Source organism: Protomyctophum bolini, assembly GCF_963924005.1.
Source record: "Protomyctophum bolini genome assembly, chromosome: 11".
Classification (NCBI taxonomy): Eukaryota; Metazoa; Chordata; class Actinopteri; order Myctophiformes; family Myctophidae; genus Protomyctophum; species Protomyctophum bolini.
This window is the reverse complement of record NC_137872.1, coordinates 45,192,211-45,217,656: the sequence shown is the minus strand read 5'-3', so window position 1 is coordinate 45,217,656 and position 25,446 is coordinate 45,192,211. Positions and strand designations below refer to the sequence as shown.

The window sequence follows — 25,446 nt, the reverse complement described above, 5'->3', positions numbered from 1 at the left end:
ACTGGATCTCAACAGTAGCGCAGTGGCAGATGTACAGTTGCGGGCGTTAATTGACCAGGTATGTCCTGTGTGATTAGAAATGCTGCTGGGTTATGTAAAAAAAAAATGAAGGGGTGGGGGGCACTCCCTGTCAATTTATATTGTCATGTTTACATGGAATATTGCTCCAGGATGTTCTTAGTCTTAATTTAATTAACATTTTCAGGTAGTCATCGACGGAGCAATCAATTCAAGACCTATCTGACGACATCTACGATCACGGATATACCGGAAATGTCTCATTTGAAAAGAAGGAGTCCATTGTTCGGTATGTGTGTTTCTGTTTGTATAAGAAGATATACTAACTAGAGTGTGGTTTTGTAGCTAATATTTCTACTTTTGCAGGGTCATCATACTCCATGCAATGCTGAGGTTGCAGCCTATGTTGGAACAGCTAGCTGAAGGCCTGAAGCTGTATGACCTTCTGTCATTAATCAGGAAGTATCCAGATCTCTGCCAGCCCCTGTTTGTTCCTGGGGAAGACGTAAAAGTAAGCAAAAACAAGTGACCGTATTAACGTATCGCAAAAAGTTTATTTAAAGTTTATTCCAGTACTTACAATTAAGACACTTTTTACAATCTTTGCTTAGGAAAAATAGTTTTAGGTCTCACATAGATGAGATAGAACAATGCATTATTAATACCCAATCTATGTTAAAATTCACTTCAAAGATTTATAAAATCCTTAATGGTAGAGTGACGTCATCCTTCCAGCCTCTGAAAAGGATATGGGAAAAAGATCTAAATGTTGTAATTGACCAGGAAACATGGACAACAATATGTGCAAAAGTAAATCTATCTTCACTTACTCCTAGAATCCTAGAACATAATTACAAGTTTATTTTCAAAACATACTTAACCCCTGTTTGTCTAAACAAAATGTCCAGGGAGAACTCTCCCCTATGTAACAGATGCAAACTGCATTTGGGTATCTACCCGCATATGTTCTGGTTTTGTCCAAAAATCAAACCATTTTGGCAAATAATTCATGATCAAATTGAAAAAATCCTTAAAGTAAAATTGAGAAAATCTCCTCTGTTATACCTGTTGGGGGCAGACCCAAATGTAAAGTTGAGCTCTGCTCATAGGAAATTATTTGATCTATTTAGATTCTTAGCAAAGAAATGTATCTTAATTTTTTGGAAGACAGATGAAATACCCACAGAACATATGTGGATGGCCCAAATAATGTCAATACTACCACTGGAGAGACTCAAGTATGAAACACAAAATAAAGCAGATGTATTTGTAGAGGTATGGACCCCCTTTTTAAATCATATTGAAGAGCGCAGTTGACTCTGTTTAGGACGGAACCCACCTTAACGTGCACACATACATTATACAACCCATGTACCACTTGAAAACTATTATTTATTAGCTATTTTTCATTTTATTTTAATTATTTAGTTCTATTCTTTTTCCTTGTTTATTCATTGTTGTTTTTATGTAAGTAACTGTCTTGTATGTAAGTCTGCTGTGTTGTCCTTGTGTCTATGTAAAGAAAACCCTCAAAATAAATAATATATACAAATAAATAAAAGTAGGCTTCCAGACACACCCAATCATAATAAGCATTCCAACGTGTTTGTAATGGTCAAATAGCATAAAATAGACACACCATTGACAATAACAAGTGATTGTTGAAGTAACGAATACAAGAAACTACACAATTATTTTGTTGCTACCTTTATTGAATATGATTTGGCCCTATTATGCATGTCTTAAATACTATAGGTCTTAGACCTGGTACTTAAGATAGTATTTTATGACTTTTTATGGTGACTTCAATTGGAGAACTTATTCAGCAGGTTCCTTTCCCTGTAAAAAAAATAGGAATATACTATTAGATATTCAACATATTTTTTGTTTTGTTAGTTAAAGATAATCATCTTAATAAACCTTGGCATTGCACATGTATGTATTTACCTTGGAGTCACGAGTTTTAGCTCTCATCTTGTTGACCTGGGATTCAGCAATGTCAGCACGCTCCTCTGCCTCCTCTAGCTCATGTTGAACCTTTCTGCACTTGGTCAAGTGAGAGTTGGCAGCTTCCTCCTATAATATGATAGAGATGGTTTAAAGCTTCAATATGTGAAAAGAGCATCTTAATCTTAATATAGTCCAAACAAGACAATTTTAGGAAATTGTAAAGGGTGTTTGTGGCTAATGCAGTAGCCCATGCATCATGTTCATATGTTCACGAGTGCCTTGGATGAATGAGCCTTGACACATCCTCATTGGAATGGCACAATCATGACCGTGTTCTTGTTCGGCGCTTAGAGCGAAAACTCCCATATAAAGCCCTAACCACACCAAAGGGTCTCCATGCAACTCCTTAGGTCCAAACGGTTGCAAGCAGTTGCATGGTGACCTTTTGGTGTGGTTTGGGCCATTGAACTCCATGTGTTGAATCACTTGGGACGACATGCGTCAACGTGCAACAGGACATATCGCACCGCTGGGACAACGCTAAAACAGTCTAGACCCTTTGGTGTGGTTAGGGCTTTAGAGGGAATACAATCTATACCTTTCCGTAGTCCATTTGGGAAACGTTCTACCATTATGCCTGAAACAAACTGCCTACGTCTGCAGCATCTGTGCATTGCTGTGGAACAGGTTGCCCTTTTCAGAACCTGTGTTGTAGAGCTTCTGCGTGTGTGAGGTGCAGTGCCGCTGTGTGTGTGTTTCATACTGCAGAAGCATGGCAAGCTTGTGCAAGCATGTGCTGATCTGGGAAAGCAGCAAGATGGACACTGAAAAATACTCTGCATTACATAACTGATTCCTATTATTCCTGTAGTTATTCCATTATCATAATACAATTCAGTCAATGTCTGTCTGAATGTGTGTCTGTCTCTGTGTGTGTCTGTCTGTCTGTGTGTCAGAAACACCGCCGTAGCTCCTCACTGCCTGCACCAATCGCTCCCACTTTTCACACAGTCATTGACCATAATAATATGGAGGTCTTAACGAAGCCCTTTTTCCAATTTTACACATTATAAATTAATAATGAATTTATTAGTGAATTAAAAATGCGAAAACGCACCCAGGGCGCAGTACCCCCCCGCTCACAACGGGTAAGGGCTAGTTAGTAAATCTAACACTAAGCCCATGGCGACCACAACTAAAGATAATTTTTGTCTTACCGCTTCCTCAGATTGCCTCTTGTAGCCCTTGACCTTCATCTGTAGCTTGTCTACCAGATCCTGAAGCCTGGCAAGATTCTTCTTGTCCTCTTCAGTCTGAAGTGACAGTAAATGTATTATGTTAGTTGTATGCAATCTGTTAATTTTGTCAGAGGCATATTGGTTATTAGAGTGAACATGGTATACGTTACCTGGTATGTCAGCTCCTTCACTCTCCTCTCATACTTGCGGACACCTTTAATTGCATCTACTCCACCTCTCTGTGCAGATTCAACCTCTGCCTCCAGCTCACGCACCTTCACAGTTGAATTATTCATTATGAGGTTATTTCTTCTTATATCATAAATTGTCTAGTACTGTAGCCTGTGTTAAAGTAAATTACATCTTACCCTAGACTCCAGTTTCTGGAGCTGCTTCTTGCCTCCCTTCATAGCCAGGTTCTCAGCCTCATCCAGACGGTGCTGCAGGTCCTTCACTGTGACCTCCAGGTTCTTCTTCATCCTCTCCAGGTGAGAGCTGGTGTCCTGCTCTTTCTTCAGCTCCTCGGCCATCATAGCAGCCTGGAAAGTCATTTGTGTATTATGTTAATATGGTTGCTATTTTTGAATTTCAATCTTGAAAGGTAAATAGTTTTGGACATACAGTATGAGGTTACCACCCGACATAGACGTTATGAAGCATGACAGAAGATATCTAATAGATAAGGTTATTGCGTGTAAATATGAATGACATGAGGATATAGCATATGCTAATAGTATAGTCTAGATAAGGGTATGGCATCCTAACTTACATCAGTGATGGCCTTCTTTGCCTTGTCTTCAGCATTCCTTGCTTCTTGAACACTGTCGTCCACTTCACCTTGGACTTGGGTCAGGTCAGCCTCAAGCTTCTTCTTGCTGTTCAAAAGGCTTGTGTTCTAAAATCAACATTCAGTTTGTAACTATACATTACTGGTGAATATTCTTTTATTCTACATATCATGTAGATCATTTTGCTTTCTGCACTACACAATTATTTGAAAACATACTAGTTTTCAAAATTTTGAACTTCGAGTTACTACTTACTTTTTTATTATTATTTTTTATTACAAAACAACTTCAGACCTACCATATAATTTGGCAATTTGAAAATAGCTGCTCTACCAGCTCACAACACATTTTATACATATATGAAAACTTCTGCATAATGTGTATTTATACTTTAGGTACTTTAGGTATATTCTGATACCAATTATTTGGTACTTTTACTCAAGTAAATGTTTAATAATCTTCTATTGATACTTTTATTTAAGTAAAATGTACTTCTTCCATCAGTGCTTACCTGAGAGTGCAACAGTGAACCGCGTTCACTGGCATCCACCAGCTCCTGTTCAGCCACTTTGCGGCCTCTCTCTGTCTGTTCCAGAGCCACTCTCAGCTCTTCAATCTCTGCCACCATGAGGCCGTTCCTACGCTCCACCATGGCCGCTTGTTCCTTCAGGTCTTCTTGACCTCTGAGAGCATCATCAAGGTGCAGTTGAGCATCCTAAAAATAAACACACATTTCAGGTGGTCATGTCGAGAGAAACATCATAATGTGACTTAGAGCAGTTCCTCTGTCTGGATATGTGCCTAACTACTATGTCCTGCACCTTAAGCTGTCCCTGGATGTTCCTCAGTTGCTTCTGGGCCTCAGAAGCCTGGCGGTTGGCGTGGCTCAGCTGAACCTCCATCTCGTTCAGGTCTGACTCCATCTTCTTCTTGATCCTCAGGGCATCATTTCTGCTCCTGACCTCAGCGTCCAGAGTGTTCTGCATGGAGTCCATCACCCTCTGGCTGTTCCTTTTGATCTGCTCCATCTCTTCATCCTTCTCTGCCAGCTTCCTGTCCACCTCACCCTTGATCTGGTTGAGTTCCAGCTGGACACGAAGAATCTTGGACTCCTCGTGCTCCAGAGTACCCTAAAATGTAACGCAGGATCAAAAGGTAGAACGGACCTATGCATGTAATATGTATTACTCCAGTTTTTTAATCTCATTGGATGTACAAGCTAATAGTCTTACCTCGGCTTCCTCAAGGGCGGTCTGGATCTCTGCCTTCTCTGTCTCCACCAGCTTCTTGTTCTTCTCCAGCTCATGGATGTTCTTTCCAGTCTCACCGATCTGTTCAGTCAGGTCTGAGATCTCCTCTGCAATTGATTGAAAATAAAGGTTCAATTAGAAAGAAAAAAAAATTGCATTTGAAAAAAACAAAATAACTAAATGGGTGTAGCCTAATCCACAATCAATCTTGAACTTGAGAATTGTAAAGGCATAGTTATATTTACTTTGAATATTAAACACACATGAAGCCTTCCCATTAAACACACGTGAACTTTGAGATTAAACATTAAACCCATTTTGACGGAGCTCTGGCTCAAAACAAGTTGGCTAAAACCATTGAAGCAAAAACGTATATTGAATGTAGAGAAAGACTCACGTTGCAGGTTCTTGTTCTCACGCTTCATGGTCTCCAGTTGGTCAAGAGACTCCTCGTAGGAGTTCTTCATCTTAAACACCTCAGTGCTGAGAGAGCGAGCCTCTTTCTGTGCTCCTTCCAACTCTGCCTGTCCCTCTTCAAATTTCTGCTTCCATTCTGCCAGGATCTGCACAGCATTTGTAATAACATGTGTAATTTACCTCACTTTATGGAGGCTAAAATGATTATGTTTCAAAGTAATCGGGATTCACTTGTAATTCCGACGCCCATTAGTTCGACAACGTGGCTTTGTGTGAGGTTAGGGACAGGGCTAGTAATGGGGCGAGTCGGACCAACACGTTGTCAAAATAAGGCACCGTCGGATTAATATGCCGTTGTAATAATGACGCTGACACAAATGATCAACTGTATGTCAAAGCACCTTATCAAAGTTCCTCTGTTTCTTGTCAAGGTTGGCAGCCAAACCATTGGCCCTCTCCACATCAACCATGAGGTCTTCCACTTCACCCTGGAGTCTCTGTTTGGTCTTCTCCAGAGAGGCGCACTTGGAATTCACAGCCTCAATTTGTTCCTCAGCATCCTGAAGACGCTGGGCGAGCTTCTTCCTGTTTATCAGTGTTGAATGGAATCAAATCATTGTGGGTAGTGTGTGTGTGTGTGTATATATTAGGGCCGGGTCTTTAACGCGTTAATCGAGATGAATTAACTACAGAAAAATGTATCGCGATTAACTACAGATAAATGCATCGCACCTTTTTGTTTCCCCCATAATAAAGTTGTTTTTATTTGTTTTCTCATGCCCAGCCATGTAAAGCACATTTGAGTATTCATATACACACTGAAGACACTTTATATAGGCACTTACTGCCTATATATCACTGTTGGGATAAAACGCATTTTCTATGGAGATGTGTGCACTGGAAATAATAAAAAGTCCCCCCATTCTGTGTTGCCTATAGAACTGGAGGTCTGAAAAAAACAGTAACATTATGAAGTAAATTTTTGTGATGTCACTGAGATGTACTTCATAATGTTACAGATTTTTTTTTTTCAGACCTCCAGTTCTAGGCAACACAGAATGGGGGGGACTTTCTTATTATATCCACACAACAACTCTAAGGTATATTAATGATAGTAAAATGTTGAAAATGAGTGGAATCCCGTAGTTACTATTCACTGGGATACCAAAATCATTTGAAAAAAAGGTTTCTCACTGTTCTCGGGTTAAATAGTGATATGCGATCAAAATGTGATTAATCGAGATTAATGAACTCCAAAGCCTCTGATTAATTAGATTTTTTTTAATCGAGTCCCAGCTCTAGTATATATATATATATATATATATATATATATATATATACATATATATATATGTCTTAAAAGTCCTGTATGTATGTATGTATATGTGTATATATATAGGCCTATATGTATATATATGTCCTAAAAGTCCTTAAATTGACACTTCACTATAGTTCACTGTCATGTGGAAGTAAGTTTTAGCGTTAACTCCTTGCAACCGTTTGGACCCAAGGAGTTGCATGGTGACCCATTAGTGTGGTTAGGGCTAAAACATACTTAGCTTCCTCCAGCTCCTCGGTGCGTTGGACAGCATCAGTCTCATACTTGCTCCTCCACTGACACACCTCAGCGTTGGCCTTGGACATTCCTCGCTGCAGCTCCGCCTTTGCCTCTTGCTCCTCTTCAAACTGCTCTCTCAGAAGGTCACAGTCATGGCGAGCTGATTGCACAGCATGGGCAAGAGCATTCTTTGCCTGTAAAAATAAAATTGCCAAAATAATGTCAACTGAATATGACACAAAAATATAATCCAAGGACTATTTGTATGTCTAAATAAGAAATCCTCCTCACCTTGACCTCCTCTTCAACGTGTCTCTTCAACTCTTCAATCTGTTGGGTGAAGGCCTGCTTGCCTCTGGTGAGCTGTGAGACAAGAGCTTCCTTCTCCTCCAGTTGACGAGAAAACTCACCTAGTTAGAAAGTGAAATATTGTTCAAAAATGTTCTTTCTTTGATACATATTTGTAAAATGCCTGGGATAACTGTTAACACATTCTGTACAATACGGTTCAATTCCTCATGGGGGCCAAGGCCCCCTGGCCCCCACAGACTCTACGTCACTGATGTCAAGTATACGGTACTTTACAAAGCACATTTACCATTTTCTGTCAACAGTCGTGCTCTCTGAGCTCCAACATCATTAATCTGACGAACATTCTCATCATTCTTGGACTTGATTTCACAAAGTTGGTCCTCAAGGGTGCGGCACATCTTCTCAAGATTTCCCTGTTGATTAACAATAGACATGGTCATGGTCAATTAACTGTGTGACCGACATTTATTATGTCATGTTCCTTTTTACAGTAGTTCAATATTCTAATTGTCAAGTACTTTAGTATTATCTCAAGAACTATCCACAGACATTCTATTACCTTTGCCTTAGCAACAGCTTCCATGTTGCTGGACAGGTCATCGATCTCCATCTTGTATTCACTTTTCTCCTTTTCAAGTTTCTGCTTGACACGCTGGAGGTTGTCGATCTGCTCGCCCAGCTCTGCGACGCTGTCGGCCTGTTTCTTACGGAGAGCAGAAGCGGTGGCCTCGTGCTGCAGCGTGGACTCTTCGAGGTCACGACGAAGCTTCTGGAACTCAGCCTCACGCTTCTTGTTCATCTCCATCTGAGCAGCGGTCGCTCCGCCGGCCTCCTCCAGCCTCTCGCTGATCTCCTCCAGTTCCCTGGAGAGATCGGCTCGCTGCTTCTCAACCTTGGCACGAGCAGCACGCTCCGCCTCAATCTCTTCCTCCAGTTCTTCAATACGAGCCTTTTCAAATGAATTATATTTATTTCAATCATCATTTACTCTTATTAGAAGATGTATCCACATCACCACCAATCACCACGCACCAGGCAAACCAGGCATACTTGAAATGGTGGGCATGTCCACACAAAAACGACATTTTAACAAATACTGTACACTTATTTTTTTGGAAAAAGATCTTCCTCCTTATATAATAATAATACCTGATCATGTTTTACGGTGGGGGAAAAAATCACAGCACTCCATCTTTAAACTTTAGATTTGAAAGAAATTAAATACCTGCAGTTCTTTGATCTTCTTCTGCAGCTGAGCCCCCATAGATTGTTCATCCTCAATCTTACTAAGAAGCTGGCTTACTTCAAATTCCTTCCTGTTTTGATAAATGATAATGAATGTATTTAAATTAAAAATTTCAGACATACCATAGTCACAAAGTGCTTTACAGAACATGATACATGCATCGTATTTTAATGTCATTCTGCAGGTGGTTTTCATATTGTTGATATTATTTGTTTCTCCTTCTTCTTAATATTATTATTATTATTATTATTATTATTATTATTTTCCACATTACTTTTTTATCTTTTCGTCTGACTGCTGCTTGTCATTTTCCAGGTCCATGATGGATTCCTGGGCCAGTTTCAGATCACCCTCAAGCTTTCTCTTGGCTCTCTCCAGGTCCATGCGGAGCTTCTTCTCTTGCTCCAGAGACCCCTCCAGCTGCACAATGATTCATTATTTGTACACCATTGTTCAGTGAAACAATAAACAGAACATCCCGATTTGTAACTTTTGTAAAACTCACGTCGTCAACTTGCTGCTCCAGCTTGGTCTTGGCCTTGGTCAGAGTGTTGACTTTGTCCTCCTCTGCCTGCAGGTCATCCAGGGTCTGCTGGTGGGCCTCCTGGAGCGCCTTCTTCTCCTTGGTCAGCTTAGCAAGACCCTCGTCCATAGAGGCCATCTCCTCGGTCAGGTTCTTCACCTGATATGCAGTAAGCAGAACAAGCAGAGCAGGAATGGATCAGTGCTTTACAAAGTGAATTCCAGGGACTAGGGTGTATTCATCTTGAATTTAGAGTAGAATCGATAGTATATAGATTATAGAAACGTGCCACTGAAAACAAGGTATACAGTATATTCTATACCTTGTTTTCAGTGGCATGTTTCTCCTTCTCCACTTTGGCCAAGGTGAGCTCCAGGTCATCAATGTCCTTCTTAAGCTCAGAACATTCATCCTCCAGCTTCCTCTTCTTGGCAGTCAGTTCAGCATTGATCTCCTCCTCGTCCTCCAGTCTCTCAGTCGTCTCTTTGAGCTTCGCCTCCAACTGGATCTTACTTTTAATAAGACCTTCACATCTCTCCTCTGCATCATTCAGAGCCTCGTCTCCCTGGTTGTCAATAAAGAAGAAAAAAACATAAGGGAGCAAACATTTGTTCTGGTCGAAATATACTTTTGCAGTTGCCTGTTGGGGGAGCACAGACATTTTTTTTAAAGATTTGTTTTTGGGGCAGTAGTCAGTCAGGAAAGGGGGAGAGAGATGGGGAGTGACTTGCGGCAAAGGCCGTCAGGCTCGGGAGTTGAACCCGCGGCACACCGTAAGGCTGGTTTGGCAGCCTAGGTGCCCAGACGGTTGAGCGAACTGTTCAGGCCAGAGCACAGACTTTTAGGGATCTGAGGGAGTTCAAATTTACTTACTGATGCTGCTGACATGGCAAGGTTATTTTTCTCCTGCACCAGAGCCACCAGCTTCTCCTCTAGTTCCTTCTTTTTGGCCAAGGCAGTAGCCAGGTCAATCTTCATCTTCTCGTAATTTTCCTTCATGTTCATCAGCTCCTTCTCAGTCTCAGCACTCTGCAGGAGAGGCTTGATCTTGTAGTACAGCTTCATCCATGGCCAGTGTTTCACATTGCAGAATGCGCGCACGTTGAACTGGATGGTGAAAACGGCATCTCTGAGGGAACACAGTTGCAGTCATGATTGATTTGATTTTGGTCACAGTATAAATTAAAACCAGGATATACACATACAAGCCACACCAATGTGGTCCTGCAACATAAATAAAAATAGCTAAATAAAATTACATGGCACCAATAAATTGCATATAGTCGAATAAAATTACATAGCACCAATAAATTACATAGCACACGTCACATGAAGTCACAAAATTCAAAACCACTGAAAACCTAAAATCCCCAGCACAGCCTGTGTAACAGTATTTTCACGCTGTTGTATAGGAGAGTTTAGAATGAGACTGCTTGACATACAGCTCATTCCAGACAATAATATCTGTGAATATAAAATAACACTTTCCACAACCTAGACTCTTGGTATTCCATGTATGGTTCGCCCCTAGTTTCATACTCATCTAAATAATAATTCTAACAATGTCTGAATGTCTGTCTGTCTGAATGTCTGAATGAATGTCACTGACAGCGCGTTATCTCATCATTAACTGCACGAATCACTCCCACTTTTCACACAGGCATGGACCATAATTATATGGACGGCGTAACGGAGCCCTTTTCCCCATTTGACACATTAATGATTAATAATGAATGTATTAGTGAATTAACCTCGCATCTCCGTCCCTTAGCGACACCTGCATCACAGGCCACCGTTATCACCGTTACCCCACTGGCATGCTTCCTCTAGCTACCGCTGCAACACAACAAAATGTGCCCTATACAATTTGGCGCCGCGTGTGTGTGTGTGTGTGTGTGTGTGTGTGTGTGTGTGTGTGTGCGTGTGTGTCCTAATAGACAGCACAGCCGTTTACCCCCGTTTATCCGTCTGTCGTGTCGTCTATCTCCGACCGAGCCACACTATTAGCACACATCTCTCCATGGCAAAAGAAATCTGCACGCTCCCAGAATCCAGCTAGGCTACATTTTACCGATTTTACCGATGTATTTCACTGTACAAATACTGTTTTTACATCACTCCAACCCCCTCAGGCCAGGAGGCGGTGTGTGTGTGTGTGTGTGTGTGTGTGTGTGTGTGTGTGTGTGTGTGTGTGTGTGCGCGCGCGGACGCTAAACACTCAGCAACAATGTCTACTTCTACTAAAGAAAGAGGCAGCGATGGAGCCATAAGTCCATATCCATACATTCGGGGACATAAATTGTGCAAAATACTTTTAAACATGAAGCCAGAAGGCTGCTACATAGCTACTACTACTACTGCTACTAGCTGTTGTGTGCTAAGCTACATTAGCAACACCAGGGTTGCCACATTGACTGAGAGGGAAACAAGCAACCAGGTCTATGAAAATGTTAACAGGCCAGATAAAGTCAGAAAATCCGAAAATACATCTAGAATAAGCAACAATATTGCTGACTGTCAAACATCATTTTCATGTCATGGACCACTAATATTCTATATATATATATATATATATATATATATATATATATATATATATATATATATATATATATATTTACTAGATATATATTTGCTGTTCATATTATTCAGAACGGGTAAGGACTAGTGTACAATCAACTTAGCATTACTTTTTGTGGATTGTGAACCCCCAGCTGCAGATCGAGGGTTTCCTTGCAGGTTGTAGCTGCTTTTATAATGTTATTATGTCCGTTATTATTGCTGTTGGTATTATTGTCCCCCTGACAAGGCAGATGGCGGCAACCCACAATAGAGCCTGGTTCTGCTCGAGGTTTCTTCCCTTGTTTATATACGCTACGAAGCTTTTATTATAGTGAATTGACACTATAAAAATGTGTGTTGAACAGCAATGAAAATTGTACTAAATATTGAATAAAGTGTGTTTTCAAAGTACCTTCTTGCCATCATCTGGACAAACTCCCGCCTCATGAGGAAACCTCGTGAGAGAGCCTGAGTCATGGTGACCAGAGCAAACAGTTTTTCATCTCGCATCTCCTCCAGTGTCCCCAGCAGACCAGCTTTGAAGAACACCTGAATACAGCGTTACAAACACTGTAACAACACTGTAACAACTGAATACAACTTAATACAATGTTACTAACACTGTAATATAACAACTGTAAACATAAACCTTTATAGTCCTCTGTCCATAATCCATAACAAGATTACCTTGGTGTGTCCAAACTTGTACTCAGCAACAGGGACATCAATGGACCCAAGCAGCTTCTCAGAGGCTTTCTTGTTGTCCATGAACGCACCATCGGGACATGCGCTGGCATTCAGTACTTTGTACCTGTTTTGTGGAAGTTCATGGTCATTTTGCATACTTCTTGTTAAATAGAAGTGGAACTAAAAGCTGCTGGAAAAAGGAATGGGTATACCTCTGCTTGAAGTCAGCATAAGGGATTCTGCTGGGATAGCCCTTTCTACAGATTCTGATGCCCTCCAGAACACCGTTACACCTCAGCTGGTGGATGACCAGGAAGTTCTCCATCAAACCTGTAAAGATTATTATTATTATTAGGACACATTAGACGCATTAAATGACCACCTCACAATCATTGTTTAAATGTGTATGGTCTGTTTCAAATATTTGTATTGATTTTCAAAAAAGGACAGGTAAATGGAAAATGGTGCATTTATATAGCGCCTTTATCCAAGGCGCTTTACATAGATTGTGCATTACATTCACCCATTCACACACACATTCATACACCGATTGCAGCGGAAGCCATGCAAGGTACTTGCAACTAAGGCAATTTGGGGTTCAGTGTCTTGCCCAAGGACACTTTGACATGTAGACAGATTTGAACCGCCGACCCATGGATAATTGGACAACCTGCTCTACCTCTTGAGCCACAGTCACCGGTGCTTCAGTAGGCAGGAACTGGGGGTGGCAATGAAGGACCCGGAAAGTCTGGTGTAGCATTGTGGAATCCATGATCTCGACCGCGGTCGAAAAATTATGATGATGACTAGGTCTTAATTAGGGCCTCTAGGAGAGCGTATTACATTGAAATGGCGCCAAATGTTTATGTTCTGTGTTTACCTGGAGTCTTGGACTCGTTGGGAATCAGGCAACGCACAAAGTGTGGATGAGTGCTTCTCAAGTTGGTCATCAGCACCCCCAAGTTCGCCTATTGAGAATTAAACGTATTAGTAGTAAGAAGTGATACAATATTGTACTTTTTTCCTCCACTACAATTATTTGAAATCTAGTTACTTTGCAGATTTAGATTTTTCTAAAACATTAACCATTTAAGCCCAATTTAAAACTTCAGCCATTTGATCTACAAGCTCATATGTGATACAGTCAGAAATTGTTTAACTCCAACATGACATGCATGCCTATTTATTACATGGATATAATGTTGATAATAATAATGCCTCATTTTTAGAGGAATATAATGTTGATAATGAATAAATATTCTTACCCTGAAAGCACTAGACACAGTCTGCATGGAACCACCCTTCTTCTTTCCTCCCTTCTTTGTGTTATCTGTTTATATGTGTTAGAATCATTAGTTATACAGAATGAAAATGCTTCCCTTATAGATTCGGAAGTGTTTATATTATTAATAAACATACCTTCAGGCTCAGGTGGGGATACAACATTATATTATATTTTATTATATGATCTAGCATACCTTCAGTGGGGATACAACACATTATATTAATAAACATACCTTCAGGCTCAGGTGCGGGATATAACTCATGGAGCAGTTTAACTGAAGACTTCTGGTACAATTGCACCACAGAGTCGTTCAACGGGTCTTTATTCTTCTCCAGCCAGCCTGTGATACTGTAATCCACAGTTCCAGCGTAGTGGACCAGGGAGAAGTGGGCCTCACCCTTGCCTTTGGCAGGCTTGGGCTTCTCAAAGGCTTTACACTTTCCAAGATGCGTGCCCATCAACTTGTCAATGAACGTTTTGTCTGAAGCCTTTGGGAACATGCACTCCTCTTCAAGGATGGAGAAGATGCCCAAGGGCTTTGTGGAGCAGACACAAGAAACAAGTCACCAAAAGCAAAAACATAATGTAAAACACAAAATAAAAATAATTATACCTTCTCTTTTTTTATTATCTTTTATCCCACAATTTTGTAACCCATTTTTCCACCCCTGTGTCAATGTTCTAATGTGATCCTGGGCTCTACACACCCTCCGCCAACCTGGGGAGAGCAACGGACTTGAACTCATGCTTCCTTCATGCATGAGTGTCCAAGTCGCTCCTTTACACCTGACGGGGGAGTTTCCCTAGTTGGACGTAGCACGTGGAAGGAACGCACTATTCCAACCAGTGCCCCCATAATTATACCTTCTCAATGAGCTCAATGCAGACAGCCAAGTCCATGATAATATATTAATATAATATAATAAGAATTGTATACCTTCTCAATGAGCTCAATGCAGACAGCCAGGTCCATGCCGAAGTCAATAGTATCCCAGGGTATGCCTTCTTTTTTGTATTCCTCTTGTTCCAGAACAAACATGGTGTGATTGAAAAACTGTTGCAGTTTCTCATTGGTGAAGTTGATGCACAGCTGCTCCAGGGTGTTGAACTGTGAGTGGAAATATCATTAGCCTGCAGTTTCTTAAAATCTCTGTTACAAAAATGCATTGTATCCCACTTAAAACAAGTCCAATACCACTTAAAACAATTAAGTTCATGCTTACATTAAATATTTCAAAACCAGCAATGTCCAGTACACCAATGTAGTAGTTTCTCTGCTGCTTGGTGTCCAGCATCTCGTTGATCCTAATGACCATCCACAAGAACTCCTTCTCATATATGGACTTGGCCAAGGCACCGACAGAGTTCATTACCTAAGGAAATAGTTATTTGTAGCGTTATTAGTATGGGCGTGTGAATTACACATACAATTTAGGCACTAAACATAGCAATTTACAATAAGCAATGAAAAAAGCCAAATGTAATTGGAATTTTTGTCCTTTGTGCGTGCAGAATTTCATGGAAATTGCACACTCTTCAAGCATTTTGTACAAAACGGAGCACTCTTGCAAACTTTGGAAGTCAATCATAGCCAATCAGGGCGGAATATGACATCTGTTTCGTTTAATAATCTTAGACAGATCTACTGTACTGATTTGCGTGATGTTTGGACAAAACCTGTAGGAGTAATACGAAAAAAATGTTTTGCAAAAGTCAACCTCCTGGTGGCGCTATAACAAGCCAAATGCCAATCTTAAAAGAATAGCTGCAGAGGATCTGCACTGGCATCCATGGAGTGTGCATGCGCGGTTTCACTGTGAATGTCCCAGTGGTGCTAGAGATTAGCTGCTCATGCACAGACGGATGGACAGGGTGCAAAACATATATCTCTGCCGCGCCTTAGGCCTGGCTGAGACAATAATGTTGGAGGATCATTTTAATTGCAGAAGATATGTGGCAGCCTTAAATGTGTTGATTTTTAGCAATATAAACAAGAAATTCTCAAAGAAAAACCTAGAATTGTAATCAATGGCTCTGAAATTTGCCAGGTTCCACATACTAAATTATTGGGTGTCATTATAGATGAACATTTAAATTGGAAACATATTGATACTGTATGTATGAAGTCTATGAAGATGCTTGGTATATTGAGAACAATCTGCCCATTTGTTCTTCCTTCATGTCATTTAACACAGCTTAATTTTCCCTCATATTAATTACTGTAATATTGTCTGGGCTGCTACATATTCTTCAACATACAGTATCTCACTAAATTACTGATCATTCAAAAAAGTTTACTGAGAATGATTTCACATTCAAATAGGTATGAGCCATCGCTCTTTATTAAATATTAAATATTACCCATTGACAAAGTAAACATGATTTTGAATTACCCTATTGTCGCACTTCCAAACATCAATCATTCATCAAATTTAGAGGCCCTCAACTATGGAATTACCTAGATGCTACACTTAAATCCTCACTATCCTTGCCAATATTCAAGAAACATCTAAAGAAATATCTGATTTCTTCCTCTGTAGATTACATGATTTACTTTTGTGTGTTTGTTGTTTTTGTGCAGTCTCTGTGTTTCTATTTATTTATTGCACAGCTGCCCCCCTTTGCCCTTTTAGACTTCTGTAATGTTCTTGATGATGAACTTTTAATCTGCTTTATCAATGACCTCTTCCATACAGGAAAGTATTCCAAATAAGCCAGCTGGCTTCTTCCTTTCCTTGCATTGTATTTTTGTTCTTTGATATGTATTGTCTATTTTTTATGTTATATTTTTATGTGCTAAATAAATAAACCTAAAAACCTAAAACCTTAAATCAGATCATGGAAATAATGGAATTTACTCACCTGTGGCACAGTTTGGCCCTTCGTGACGTACTCGTTTCCGACTTTCACTTTGGGGTAGCAATATGCATTAAGCATCGCTGCTGAGTTTATGCCCAACAGGTAGGCAATCTTGTCAGCCACTGAAATCATGATACAATTTGTACATTTACAATTTAGGCAATTAGCACATGCTCGTAATCCAGAGAGTGACTTAAACTCTGACAATAAGCAAGGTAACACAAGGTAATATGTCAAATGCATAGAGATGGTAATCTAGGATCATAGTTTAGACCAGTCTTTGGTAAGACAGTCATTATTCCGACATCGACAACCTATATCTACCCCAGGGTTCCACAATAACATTTCCTCAAGGGCCATATTTTGACTAGCATACCAGGCTGGGGGCCAAGTCAGCACGCGCGAGGTCGAGGTCTTGCCCTGAAAATTATTTTTCAGGGCAAGACCCCATTTGAAAAGGATGCCCAGTTGGACATGCATAGGCTACTGACCCCCATGTAATGCCATTTATATCTGGGAACCCTCCAAAAAACAAAAATGGCCCACGGGCCGCCTATTGGGGAACCCTGCTCTACCCTAACCTAAACATAACCGTAAGCACGGGAGCAGCGCAGTTCGAGCGGTAGTCCAACCATTGTTTCCGCATGTTGGTCTGTTGGCGGCTCTAATCTTAGTACGCATCCCATTAAACCAAATAACCAGTCTAAATTATGAAAATAAATATTGGAAATACCTTAGTTCACTCAGAATATAGATAAGTCACAATAATGAAAAGTAACTGCAATACTTATGACAAAGAGTTCATTATTTTCCTTAATTCCTTAATTGAAGATGCCATGATCCTAACCCGACATGCGTTGCCAACTTGCCAGTTAGCTAAAAAAACATGGCTGACGCCGGTGCCTGAAAATGCACTCGCTTTCTCTCACAGCTCACCCTCCGTGATAATGACAAGTAAGACGCATGAACGTGGGAAGCGAACACCGCTTGTAAATTGCAATAACAACAATTAGAATAAATTACGTACTTTTTTTTCTTTTTTTAAGTTTTCTACTGTGTGTGTATGTGTGTGTGTGTGTGTGTGTGTGTGTGTGTGTGTGTGTGTGATACAGCTGCGCCCTCTGGTGGCGGGCGGGTGATGTCACAGCGTGACACACGTACAGACAGACAGACAGTTTTGCCTAGCTTCCATAGTAAGCTGCTCATTGCATTCGCAATAAATAATAATAAAGATGCAGCTCACCCTCCGTGCTGTCTGGCTCCGCCTGTTCCTCACGTTGCTTCTGTTTGAACGTCAGGACCCCATGATGCATCACTGCACCGGTTAACTTGTAGATTAACTGTTTCTCCTCACCGTTGAAGCCCAGGATGTCAATAGCTTCCTGATGTCAATAAGATGTGTTCAAAATATTGAGATTAAGCATAACAAACATCCCTTAAAACTGGGTACAACTCAACAGTAAACCAACATACAGTAATTTATATATATATATATTATATATATATATATATCTGCACATTTCTAAAGTGACTTTTAAGACCTTTTAATACCTATACAAAATATATTTAAGACCATTATGGTGTCAGTAATACACTATACTATACAAATTTACAAACATTTGGCCAAATTGTCCTATGAAAAACAAAAACTGTGCTGCAACATCAAAATGTGTGAGACCTGGACGCATCTGTGTCATTTTAGCTCTTAACCACTTTAGATGGCCTAGTAGATCTACGAGTAGGTCTGATTTTTTTGAAACATGTATGCAAATCTCCCTATATTCCATAACAGCGTAAGTTTTTTAATCAAATCTTTGCTTTGTCCCTGGAACTAAATATGATTCCGGGAGTCCTTGACATGAAAAAGTTTGAGAACCACTGATATGACATAGAAACATATACGCTTTTCAGAAACGGATTTAGAAGACTCGGGTATCAGGTCTTAACGGGTTAGAAAGTAAAATAGTATAAATAGTTAAATAGTAACTGACGTCGGTGGCGTCCAACTCGGCATTGTCGTCAATGCTGGCCACAACGATCACACCCATGCTGATCAGTGGGAAGTCGTAGGGGTTGTTGGTGATCAGACACATTTCTGAAAAGGGATTAAACAAAGGGTGAACCTTTGTTTTCATTCATTCATGTTTGTTCTTCTCACTGAATCATCAGTACCAATTTAACAATAATAATAATAACCAATTACCAATAATCTCAGGTTTGTGGTTGGTCATCATCTGGAAAAAGATGTGGTAACCTCTCTCTGCGGAAAGCTGGTAGGTTACTCTGGACTTCTCCAGCAGATCTAGAGTATATGGGTTGAACATAACTCATAATATTAATAATAATTATGATCTATATGGGATGTGCATAACTATTATTATTATTATTATTATTATTTATATTGGTTGTACGGAACTCAAAATGTAATCCTCAAATTAATGCATATACACATCATTTATTATCTGTGGACCTCATACTTACATGTCTCAATATCAGCACTGGACAGTTTACCCGATGTGTTGAAATGGATTCTGATGAATTTACCCTGTTTGATATAGCACAATTTGTTGCATCCCTCTACATTGTGGAATTATTGCGGGTATTCTCATAAAATGCCATTATTTACACTTACAAAGCGAGAGGAGTTGTCATTCCTCACAGTCTTGGCATTACCATAGGCCTCCAGCAAGGGATTGGCTGCAATAATCTGATCCTCCAGTGACCCCTGAATGTTTTAGACATGACCCAATGTAAAACTTGGTTAGAATGATTTTAAAATGAATTGCTACATTTCATATAAATGCTTTATGTTCAAAAACATGTATTTGTTAAAAATCCTGCACATTATACCTGGATTTTGCCACTACTGCCTGAGGGTTTTTCTCCAGTAGAAGAAGCAGCTGTTGCAAAGTACTGGATGACACGTTTGGTGTTCACAGTCTTCCCGGCTCCGGATTCTCCACTGGTTATAAATGCATACATTCAGAGAAATGCAATTAGTGAATTTGTGTACAACGTAGGACAGGAATTTCAGGGATGCCACAAAGGCTATAGCCGTCGTTGCCCATCAGTTTGGCCTTGTGCCCCTCAAAACATGCCATCCCCTGAAGCCACAGTGGCCTATAATTCCCCAGCTGACTGTACCACTTTCTCCATGTCTCTTTCTTGTCACGTAGACACCAGTGTCTTTTGTTGAGATTCTAAATTCTTAGCTTCCCTGATTCCCCATCTTTAAACCAATCCAGTGACTTTGGTGCAGGGCTGAGCATGGATCAGATTGTAAATGCCATTATTTATTTCACTGCAGATAGACTACATATAATCAAAATCCGTAACACTTACATTCAATTAATTATTTCAATGGACTAAAATCGTTTTATTTGATGGCCTTCCTGCCCTGGCATTTGACCTTAATTTGTGCAATAAAGGCCAAGTGGCCTTGCCCCTAAAATGACAAAATTCCAGGCCTGGTACAATATTATTTTTTAATGCCTAGTAATGGGTAACGTACGTGATCAGGACAGACTGGTTCTCTCTATCTGTAAAAAAGTAAAACAAATATTTAGTCTTGGATACAGCATAAAACAATTATATTTACATTTTGTTTACGTTGTCCTGACTAGTACGTACCCATCAGCATGAACTGAAAGGCGTTGTCAGAGACAGAGAAGATGTGGGGTGGAGCCTCAATACGCTTCTTGCCTCTGTAGGCATTTACAACCTCCTGGTCGTACACTGGGAGCCACTTATAGGGGTTCACAGTTGCACAGAACAAGCCAGAGTAGGTCTGCAGGGGAGAAGAGAGAGAACATTAACATCATAAAACACATAGACATACTGTAGACATTAAAAGGTAGACGCCTCCTCCGGATCTGGGGTATGCGTATCGTATGGTGGCCGACATATTGAGCTCCAAAATGGTGAAGGCACAGCACGCTGCCACTCAAAGTGACTACTGGCCAAACACAGCACGTCTTTTCTGAGATTGTCAGAAAGATTCATCACTTCCTCCTCAGTGACATCACTTCGAAGTCCTGGAAAAGATGTGCTGTGATTGGCCAGTAGTCACTTTGAGTGGCAGCTGCCCGCCATTTTGGAGCTCAATATGGCAGCCGCCATAAGATACATGAACTCCAATGAACTAGCAGCACACACACAACTAATGAACAAGTTAACATCAGAACCATGAGTTTGTTTGAATTTGTTATTCTATGCCATGGTTTTCACTTGATGTTATCATTGCATTTTTTCATCATATTTTTCTTTCTCTGCCATCGAGAGGTGCAATACTGTACTGCTCTGTGTGTAGAAAAGCTTACATAGATCATCCATGCTGCATAACGCTCTTTGAGGTTATACAGGACAGTGGCTTCACTGAGGTGGGTCATCATGGCCATGTCCTCAATTTTGTCATACTTGGGAGGGTTCATAGGGTGGATGGCATCTTCCTTTACAGTTCTTTCCTAAAAATAAAAACAACTTCAGAATGTCTTTCGATTACAGTTGTACTGTGTCACTATTTCAATTTAGATCCACCTCCACCTACAAACCTCCTTTGTGTCAAGCACTTCCACAGTGACTTTGTCACCGTCCTTCTTTGTAATTTTACACTTGAGGTACAGCTCCTTAACGTCGGCCACATATGCTGCAGTTTTGGCATCAAAGGGCGCAGCTTGTGCTTCCATTCTCTCCCTCTCTGGTTTACGGAGGTAAATGGCGGCCTTGCCGTACTGCTCCATCTCTGCGTCCGTACTCATGGTGGCGACTTTCTGTAGACCGACAAATAGATGGTGTTGATGCTTTTGCTGACTTGAGATCTGAGCCGATACCTGTAGTACTATTATGTTTGTAGCTTAGTGTAAGTTTAATAGAAAAAATATGAACACTCACTTTTCCCCTCTACCAGTAGCTGTGGAACCTTGTGCAACCAGTCTGAAAGAAACACATTGGGAGGACATTAACATGAGTTGAACGATTTAATACAATATATAATCATTAACTAAATTAGCGTATGTGAATCATAATGTCCGTTCTTGCCACACACCACTTCATAAGACATTTTATATTATTACCTGCATTGCATTTAAATTAAATTATGCTTGCCCATTAAGTTATCTTCATTTTTTTGTTCATTTGCTTATTCCTAAATTCATCAAGTTATTTTTGTCATTACAGCCATGTTTCTTTTTTTTTTTGTTTGTTTGTTTGTTTGTTATTCCTTCTTTTTTTCTTTTTTTAAATACTGAAGCAGTGCTAGATTAACTGTTTTCCTTCTTTCGAATGCACTTTAAGGTTACATGAATTAAGAATACATTCAGAGGTAAAACATGTTGATACTCGAGTCTAAAATAATAATAACTCTAGTAGATGTAAAAGTACATGCAATGCTAAGTATGATTTAAACAATCATTACATATTAATTGACATATCTAAATAGAAAGGAATGGACAAAATCAAGTTCCAATCTGGCCAAAAAACATATTATTATTAATACAAATAAGAAGAATGAGAATGCACAATCAATCATTTTAGTCTGTAGCCTACAATATAACAACTACAGTATGCTGTCCACTCATTATTCTGCCTTGGGCCATGTATGTATGTGGCACTATGTACGGAGCCATGTTAAAGATTAATAGCCAGCATGTCTAATAGATTCATATCACTATGATTAGCTAACGTCTCTAAAACATTTATATGATGTCATATAAATGTGACTATGAAGGACAGATGAAGTCTCACTCACCAATGCAACTCTGAACTCCTCAGCAATGGGTGTCTGTCTCAGCATGCTTATATCAGTTGATAATGGAATGCTATGCAGAAAGTAAAAGTAGGAATGGCCTTCAAATGTCCTCCTTATTGCCAAATCATTCCATGATACTTGATAGCCAGTGCTTGTGGTTTATGTACATGCCATATCTACGGTACATGCTATGGTAGATAAAAATAGCATAATTGGCTGGCATCACAGCATGTTTTGCCAAATAAAGTATTTTAATATTGAGTGAGGAAAATAAATAAGTAAATAGTGTACTTGAGTATAATTGTCATTTTACTTGAGTATTTCCCTGCAGAAGCGGTTTCACATTTTTTACTTAAATAAAAGTATCAATAACACAATGTAGAAATACGTGTAGATCTATTTTCCAAGGATTTGAATACATACCTTGTGAAATGGGACCTTCTGCATAATGAATACTTTTGGTACTTTAAGTATATTTTGATGCCAAAACCTTTGGACTTTTATTCAAGCAAATTTTGAATACCGAACAAACACTTTCTACAATAGGGTATTGACATTTACAATGCAATGCAAATTAGCATCTCTGTCTAAATAAATAAATAAATAGTACAATCACTGATCAACTCTATAACATTATAATGTACAGTACATTTACTTTAGTACTGTATACTAAAGTAAACTGTTCAGGTGTCTTTTTAGTCAAATATTGTACTTTTACTACGCAACAATAATTTGACATCTTTATTACTAGGTACTTTGCATTTGGATTATTATTACATAACATACATTCACCACTTCAGCAGATCCACAGATACATATTGTGAAAATAGCTGATACACAAGCTCACAACGCCTCACGTTTATTGTCTCTTTCATATCATTTGACAATTTGGCCAATGTTTGACCAGTTTTTTTTTTTAGTTTGTTGATTACTTTTGACACAGTTTCCGTTTTTTTTATTGTTTAGGTATTAAAGTCTTAAAAGTCCTTAATTGTCAATGCACTGTCACCTGGGGACCCCCCCAAAAAACATGTGGGGATTCCTCCGTGGGTCCCGACAGGCTGAGATCCACTGAATTAGACACAGCAGAGGATGTAAAAGTAACATTGCAGGTTCCATATCCGGTCTGTGTGCCTGAACGTGTTAATGTTTGCAAATTACAGAGCCAGTAAAGTGGGCTCCTTCAGACCGGATCTGAGCACCGATATACCACCCTATGGTGCATCATGGTCCGGGAGTGGATGCTAATTCCCGGGAGACTTCCAGAGGCGGGATATCAGCAGTATAGTTGATGCACGGCTTTTACCTGTTACCTGTTACACTGAATCAACAAAAGCAAGATATTTTATTGATTCATTGATTTAATACTGTATTAGTCAGAAATGTAGACAGCACGTATACAGGATAATACAAATTATTGTTTCCATTGTGGCCCTATGTACTGTATCACACAGTTGAAGGCAAGAGGCAATTGGCTTCGTAAAGGTCCTTAGAGTCATTAGCACAGATTCGGCTTCTCTTCTTGCAGTGTGTTAAATTGTTTACGTGATTCATTACCATTCAAGAAGTACATTTTCCATGAATTTACTTTACGGTAGATGTTTCAAAAAATCTGGTAACACTTAATAGGGCACGCAAACCTCGCACCTTTGGCATTCGGGGCGTGCGCCATTTTGAAGGTGATAAGTCACTATACCTGGCCAAGGATAGGCATTAGCAGAATAGCAGAACAACAGTGCATCAAGCCAACAATGTTACGAGCAAGCTTCAAAAACATTTGAAAGTGTATTTTATTTGAAGACAAGGCACATTTATTTGTTACTGTACAAGGAACACGCCCTAATATTTATTATATAAACTAGTCGCTACAGCTAGAGCATAAGCTCATTGTCTGTCAAGCAGCAGGTGCAATCATCATAGCACATGGATTCTGAGATGTGCACACCATAGGCTACAGTACCTTAAGATCTTAATGATAACCAATATAACATTTTAACTCTTCTGTGCTAAAATATGTATAAAAGAGTCACTTTCACTCTCTTACAAGTGAATGTATATGACCATTATGACTTCCAGTGCTGTATTTAACCTTTTGATCACTTTTGCAAAGTAACTAGTACATTTACTCAAGTAAACTATACAATAGTGCTTAAAATGCACAGTACAATGAGGCACTTTTACTTTAATTTCCATTCGTGTTACTTCTACTCTACTACAATTACAGAATTTGACAGCTTTAGTTAAGTGTTACGTTGCAGGTTGTATATTATTAATTCAAAACCTAGATTGATCACTTTGGCTATTTGTAAAAAGCTCATCTACATTGTGTTGTGAGTTTGTAGATCTTCTGTTTTCTTGGGGGCTCTTTTTTGTTCTTTTTTAAAGCTTAACGATATTTGGAAAATATGAGTACTTTTACCTTGGTACTCTAAGTATATTTTAATGACAATAACGCCCTTCACCCCATACCGCCTCTCACCCACCACCCCACCTCATGACTTGACACTGCACTATAGTATCAATTTAGCCATGAAACTATTTAAAGTCTAATAATAAGACACATCAAGGAACTGTAATTGATACTACCAATGTTCACCCCTTACTTGGTATGACGTGAATGAGGTGAACTTGCTCCTTGGTAATGTCAGCCAATAAAAAAGTGTCCCACATAATGTTATTTTCATCCCTTGTACTCATGCACATTTCATTTCAGATTTATAGGCCTGTCAGTGTGAAATGATTAATTATCAGACTATATTTATTGCACACTCAGCCTCTCTCACACAGCTGATACAGTCCAAGATTGTCATAGCTTGCCTATCAAATCAAGCAGATACTAAAATTGCCTAAACACAAGAAGCTTTCATGAATACACTATTGTCAGGCATAACCTCTGACTGTACTGTACTGTAAATTGTGTTAAAGTATTAAATCAATCAAAAAGGGCTGAGCACAAGCTTTACTATACGTTCATAGGTTCGGCATTTGTGGAAACTCCCACCAAACC

The 25,446-nt window shown here is 39.6% G+C and overlaps 1 protein-coding gene across 1 annotated transcript in view; it reads right to left on the bottom strand.

Annotated features, from left to right (window-relative positions):
- Positions 1-1,709: 1,709 nt before the first annotated feature.
- Positions 1,710-25,446, bottom strand: part of LOC308324607 (myosin heavy chain, fast skeletal muscle-like) — an 84,472-nt gene continuing 60,735 nt past the window's right edge. Inside the window, exons 2-41 of the mRNA XM_080776737.1 lie at positions 21,584-21,625; positions 21,244-21,462; positions 21,013-21,156; positions 20,324-20,480; positions 20,205-20,232; positions 19,544-19,655; positions 19,326-19,418; positions 19,175-19,238; positions 18,897-18,995; positions 18,685-18,788; positions 17,937-18,075; positions 16,697-16,815; positions 15,058-15,207; positions 14,772-14,942; positions 14,067-14,370; positions 13,815-13,879; positions 13,430-13,517; positions 12,762-12,879; positions 12,550-12,673; positions 12,275-12,411; positions 10,174-10,429; positions 9,623-9,865; positions 9,283-9,459; positions 9,052-9,197; positions 8,757-8,847; positions 8,091-8,480; positions 7,818-7,944; positions 7,511-7,629; positions 7,217-7,413; positions 6,063-6,246; positions 5,642-5,807; positions 5,227-5,351; positions 4,816-5,124; positions 4,506-4,709; positions 3,976-4,101; positions 3,575-3,745; positions 3,377-3,481; positions 3,186-3,281; positions 1,966-2,094; positions 1,710-1,857 (exon numbers count right to left, since the gene is read on the bottom strand). Coding sequence (XP_080632863.1) covers positions 1,837-1,857; positions 1,966-2,094; positions 3,186-3,281; positions 3,377-3,481; positions 3,575-3,745; positions 3,976-4,101; positions 4,506-4,709; positions 4,816-5,124; positions 5,227-5,351; positions 5,642-5,807; positions 6,063-6,246; positions 7,217-7,413; positions 7,511-7,629; positions 7,818-7,944; positions 8,091-8,480; positions 8,757-8,847; positions 9,052-9,197; positions 9,283-9,459; positions 9,623-9,865; positions 10,174-10,429; positions 12,275-12,411; positions 12,550-12,673; positions 12,762-12,879; positions 13,430-13,517; positions 13,815-13,879; positions 14,067-14,370; positions 14,772-14,942; positions 15,058-15,207; positions 16,697-16,815; positions 17,937-18,075; positions 18,685-18,788; positions 18,897-18,995; positions 19,175-19,238; positions 19,326-19,418; positions 19,544-19,655; positions 20,205-20,232; positions 20,324-20,480; positions 21,013-21,156; positions 21,244-21,450 — 5,805 coding nt within the window. The 5' untranslated portion in view covers positions 21,451-21,462; positions 21,584-21,625 and the 3' untranslated portion in view covers positions 1,710-1,836. The remainder of the gene's footprint in view (positions 1,858-1,965; positions 2,095-3,185; positions 3,282-3,376; positions 3,482-3,574; positions 3,746-3,975; positions 4,102-4,505; positions 4,710-4,815; positions 5,125-5,226; positions 5,352-5,641; positions 5,808-6,062; positions 6,247-7,216; positions 7,414-7,510; positions 7,630-7,817; positions 7,945-8,090; positions 8,481-8,756; positions 8,848-9,051; positions 9,198-9,282; positions 9,460-9,622; positions 9,866-10,173; positions 10,430-12,274; positions 12,412-12,549; positions 12,674-12,761; positions 12,880-13,429; positions 13,518-13,814; positions 13,880-14,066; positions 14,371-14,771; positions 14,943-15,057; positions 15,208-16,696; positions 16,816-17,936; positions 18,076-18,684; positions 18,789-18,896; positions 18,996-19,174; positions 19,239-19,325; positions 19,419-19,543; positions 19,656-20,204; positions 20,233-20,323; positions 20,481-21,012; positions 21,157-21,243; positions 21,463-21,583; positions 21,626-25,446) is intronic.